This window comes from Gossypium hirsutum, chromosome A10 (genome assembly GCF_007990345.1).
Source record: "Gossypium hirsutum isolate 1008001.06 chromosome A10, Gossypium_hirsutum_v2.1, whole genome shotgun sequence".
NCBI classification, from domain to species: domain Eukaryota; kingdom Viridiplantae; phylum Streptophyta; class Magnoliopsida; order Malvales; family Malvaceae; genus Gossypium; species Gossypium hirsutum.
The window spans coordinates 16,484,671-16,490,085 of record NC_053433.1 but is presented as its reverse complement, the minus strand read 5'-3'; the positions used below and the strand labels follow the sequence as shown (position 1 = coordinate 16,490,085).

The window sequence follows — 5,415 nt, the reverse complement described above, 5'->3', positions numbered from 1 at the left end:
ATAATTTGGTATGGTTGGTGATGTTCAAGATGAGCATTTGGTCATTTGGTATATGTTGAGTATTTACTTATGAAAAACATGAATTTGGACTTAATAAGTGAATGGTTAATAGATGACTTATAAGTCAAGCTTTGTGTGTGATTGATGATGATAAAATACATATTTGAAATAGGTTGAATTAATGAATGTGATATGTGTTTTGGTATGTAATGGAATAGGTGTAAAATGAGAAATGAATCATGCTAGTTTTGGTATGTGTTTTGTATAGGAAATGGTTATGATTTGAGTTGATGAAATGGAGGGAATTGGTATAACATATTTGGTGCAAAAAATAACATGTTTTAGCTGACTATTAATGTATTAAAATGGTGTAAAATGTTGTGTTTTAGGTATGCATGAGAAGGGTGAGAAATTTGGCTTAAACCAAGCCTATTTTCACTCCACACGGCTGAGCACACAGGCATGTGGCTCGACTGTGTGTGACACATGGCCTTGGTACACAGTCGTGTGTCCCCTGGGGTAGCCCTTCGAAATTAAGTCAGTATACCCTACAGGTTTGTCACGGTCTAGACACACGGGCGTGTCAACTGGCCTTGTGTGAGGCATACGGCCTGGTACATGGGTGTGTGGTCAGCCGTGTGACCGAAGTCGGTAACCCCTTTAGATTTCACACAGTCTGGCACACGGGCGTGTACTCAGCTGTGTGGTACAAGTCAGTATATATGCCCTGTTTTCATACAGTCTGTGACACGGGCGTGTTTGGTGGCCGTGTGAGGCACACGGCCTATTCACACAGGCATGTGACCCTTATATGTTGAAAAATTTTCTAAGTTCCTCAAAGTTTGCAAATGTTTTCGGTTTAGTCTTGAACCACTTCTAAGCATGTTTTAAGGTCACGTAGGACCTTATAAGGGACAATGTGAATGATTTGATTTGATTTCAATTATGAATGCTTAAATGTATGTAAATGAGGTATGTTATTCAGTAATGCCTCGTAACCCTATTCCGACGACGGATACAGGTTAGGGATGTTACAACCACTTCTCTTTAAGGTTTTCTACCCAAAACCTTAAGTAACACCTCACAAATGAGAGAAAATAATGATGAATAAGATGATACCTCTAAAATATAGATAATCAATAATTAAATTCTCACATAAAGTTACAACACTTGAAAGAATGATAGAAAACTTAACATATAAGTGTGTACAAGAAATATTTAGTAAAAGATTGTGAAAGTTTGAAATTTTGAGTTCTTAAAATTTAGGCACTTGTTTCTATATTATTAATGAAAAGCATTAACTTTGTATTTAAATCCTCTAACAACCTTGTGGACATTTGTAGCCGTTAGAAACAAAATAGAGTCGTTATAGCCATAAAAACTAGCATTAAATGCAGTCTGCATCTTCATTGTATCGATAGAAGTCCTTCTAAAATATGATCATTGGGCTCGTTGTATCAGTAGAGGTCCTCTTGTACCGATAGAACTTTGAGGTTTCAACTAACTTTGGCTACTGCCTTGACTTGTCTAAGTAGAAGTCCTTAAGGTATCGTTAGAACTCTGGTTGTATCGATAGGTCGGACCAAGGGGTCGATAGAGACTCTAGGCCAAAACTACCTTGCATACTTGAATGCGTTCTATCAATAAAAGTTTGGGTTGTATCGGTAGAACCTAGAGTTGTACGGTAGAATTCTGTAGCCTTTTCAAAGTCTTTCCATCTTGAGTTCTACGATACTTGTCCTCCTAAGTATCAATAGAAGTCCTTCAAACTTAATTTAAGGCTTTTTAAATGTTTATCTTGTCCAACACTTTGAAAATAAGTTTAAGGACTTATAAACAATTTTTGCCAATCTAAGTAGGGGATTTTTAATATACCTTTTTGTTATATCAAAATACATGAAAAATTAGAACTAACATAATATAAACATGAAAATTTGATTTTGTTTCAATTATATGTATGAAATTTTAATTTTGATTTTTTTTATACTTTAAGAAAATAGATTCAATTATTTTTTATTAATAAATATATTTATTTATGTATACAATAATTAAACTTAAAATAGTGCCATGTGAGTAGTATGTAAAAATTGATTAAAATAAAAAATGTCATACATGCATATGTAGAAAATTAAAAATTTTGTATCACAATATATATTAATAGTGGAGAGCAAAATTCGATGTGAGTTGGGAAAATCGAAAAAAAATTAGTCTTGTAATTATCAAATCTAGTTATTTGGTTTTTTTAATCAACTCAAATAAGTAATTCAGTTTTTAGAGTTCGAATCGAGTTAAATTTTATAACTTACATAATTTGAATAACCCAAATAACAAATTGGTGTATATACCACTTGAATCCCTGTCAATTTAGAAAAATGAACAAATTAATTTCTCTCAAACAAAATTACAAAATATTTAAAATATTCTTTAAAATATTTTTATAAAAATGATAGATTTAAAAAAATTCTAAAAATTATATAAAAATTTAAATTATAAAAAAATGTTTTTTTCCCAAAATGACAAATTTAAGGCATTAAAGAATTAAATTTTCAAATCAAGATTATCATGAGGGGTATTTTGTTTTTTTTTTTCTTTTAAAATAGTTTTCAAATATATATGATTTTAAATTTATATACTCTAATTTATAATTATTTATATTGTTAATAATATTTTAATTTGATTTTTTATTTTTTAAAATTTAACTTAAAAATATTATTTAACTTAAAGTTTATTTCACTTGGGTGGATTTGAACAAATAAAATTAAAATAATAGAATAGAACTCATATACAGTAAACAAAAACATTGCATTTGGATTGAATTTTGGGTTCATTTCCATTTGCTTTGCTGATTGTACCTAACCCTAGTAAGATTCTAACCCAAATACGACCTATCTTAGTTTTATTTAAAGGTATGGGAAACTTTGCTAGCCAGCTCCTTCTAAAATCTTCTCTTTCATCTCTCTCTTTCACCTGAAAATACCTCCTCCGTCTTCTTCTTTTCACAATTTTCTTTTCTCGATGAACAGTCTTTTAGACTACTATAATTTAATTATAATGTAAAAAAAAAAAGAATTCATAATTTTATATATTTTGATTCTCATGGAAGCTTTGATTGTTGGGTATTTTAGGTTTTGTTTATTTTTCTTGTTATGTCTATTGTTGGATGGGAACTGAGAGTAAGAAAGAAACTGTGTTAAAGAAGAACAAAAATGGTGGAGAAGTTAAGACAGGACAGTGGTTGTTGTTTTCATGTTGTAAACTATTACAACTTTGTACAATTTGGTCTTGTTTTAAACAAGGCAGTTTGAGTTTCAATCTTAGTTGAATCTCTTTTAACAACAACATCCATTGAAAATCTTTTAAAGAAAAAAAAAAGATTGTTGATTTCATCATTAAGTTCATCATCAACCATGAAGAGACTTGGCAGCTCAGATTCATTGAGTGCTTTGATGTCAATCTGCCCAACTTCAGGTCTAATAAAACAAACCCAACTTTTATTACCAAAAAATAAAAGATCTTTTATGTTCATCAGCGTCTTAATTGTTGATATGTTTTGATTTGGTACAGATGAACGTAGTCCAAGAAACAACAATGTTTACAGTCGAGAGTTTCAGTCGATGTTAGAAGGATTCGATGAAGAAGGTTGTTTTGAAGAATTAACAGTCGGCCATGGCGGGGGTGCCAAGAAGAGACGATTAAGTGTGGATCAAGTGAAGGCATTGGAGAAGAATTTTGAAGTTGAAAACAAACTCGAACCCGACAGAAAATCGAAACTAGCTCAAGAACTTGGGTTGCAGCCACGACAAGTTGCTGTCTGGTTTCAAAACCGACGTGCTAGATGGAAAACAAAGCAATTGGAAAGAGATTATGGAGTTCTTAAGACCAGTTATGAATCTCTTAAGCTCAATTATAGTAACCTCCGCCATGAAAATGAAGATCTTCTCAAACAGGTAATTATTAATAACAATTATTCATTTATCTTAGTAAGACTGGGAATCTCTTTGAGTTTAATTTGTAAAGCAAAGTTGAAGGTATGAAAATGATGCAGATTAGTGAGCTGAAGGCAAAACTCATCGAGCCGCCGCCGGGTTCATCTTTGGGTACCTCATTGGAGCCGGCGGAAGTGAACTGCGAGAGCTTCAACGACGGCGGCGGCAATGGATCAGTTGGTGGTGGTGGCGACACCGTTTTCCCGGACTTGAAAGACGGATCATCAGATAGTGATTCGAGCGCTATCTTGAATGAAGAAAACAACAGCGGCGGAGACATGGAGGGGGGCAGCCCAAACAACGGGGCAGCTTCTTCACCGTCCTCCATGAATAACTGCTTCCAGTTGTTCAAAACAACGTATCAAACCCCGCAATTTGTGAAGATGGAAGAGCATGATTTCATCAGTAGTACTGCAGATGAAGTCTGCAATTTCTTTTCAGATGAACAAGCTCCAAGTCTTCAATGGTGGATCTAATCTAAATCAAACATATATGTATGTATGCAATTATGGGATTAAAGAAACGGAATGCAAGAGAATAAGGCAAACTCTCCAAGAATTTTGTCCGAAGAAGAAGAAGAAGAAGAGAGAAATTAATGGGTTGAAGTGGAGGCGGTAGAAGTTGAATTCAATACCCAATAGGTGGCGAGTGGCCAGTGCGGCGGTGCACGCGGTGGGCGAATGATTAGGTCGTAATTGGAAGCTTCTTTTTTTTTTACTGTTCTTCTACTGTAAATGGAAAAATCTCCAAAATCCATCAGAGGAAAAGTAAAGCTTTTTTTCCTTCTAATGGTGAAAAAGCTGAAAAAAAAAATAAAGTAGATCATCAACATCATTTCCCTTAGAAAGTTGAAAATTTTAGGGCAGACATTTACCCGTTATCTCCAATTCAGAAACCTTAATATTATAATTATACCACTATTGCTCCCTTTTTCATGACACCAAATTCTTGGATTCCTCATCTCACAACTTAAACAATTGAGATAAATTTAACCTGGATTTGATTTATTTAATTCAGGTTACATAGCTAAGTTATCATTAAATTACAGTTAAAATATATTAATTTTACTATTCTTACATCCTGAAAATTGGGTTAGAAAAAAATAAGTTAGTGAAATTAAGAATGATCACATCTTGATTTTTTAAATTATGGTTGTGAAAATCATGTAAAATAATTTAATTTGGTTTAGTGGTTAGATATTGTGCTTGTTTATGAGAGGTTTTGGATTCGAATCATTTTCCTTAAATTATGTTAACCTTGGTTGTTTTGGCTTAAAATTAATTTTCACTCAACTTGTGTCAAGAGTGAGCCTGTTCGTTTAATAGTAAAGTGTTGGCTTACTCATTGATCTTATGTTTGAATCCCTATATGAGCAAATGGCAATATTTTTGCAATTTCTTACTGTGCTGCCCATTTGTTGGAGTTTGGA

At 32.9% G+C, this 5,415-nt stretch overlaps 1 protein-coding gene across 1 annotated transcript; it reads left to right on the top strand.

Annotated features, from left to right (window-relative positions):
* The first annotated feature begins 2,930 nt into the window (after positions 1-2,930).
* On the top strand, positions 2,931-4,898 carry LOC121208249 (homeobox-leucine zipper protein ATHB-6). Its single transcript, XM_041078795.1, has 3 exons — positions 2,931-3,468; positions 3,565-3,947; positions 4,046-4,898. The coding sequence occupies exons 1-3, from the start codon at positions 3,408-3,410 to the stop codon at positions 4,460-4,462; spliced, it is 861 nt and encodes a 286-aa protein (XP_040934729.1). The 5' UTR covers positions 2,931-3,407; the 3' UTR covers positions 4,463-4,898.
* Positions 4,899-5,415: the final 517 nt, after the last annotated feature.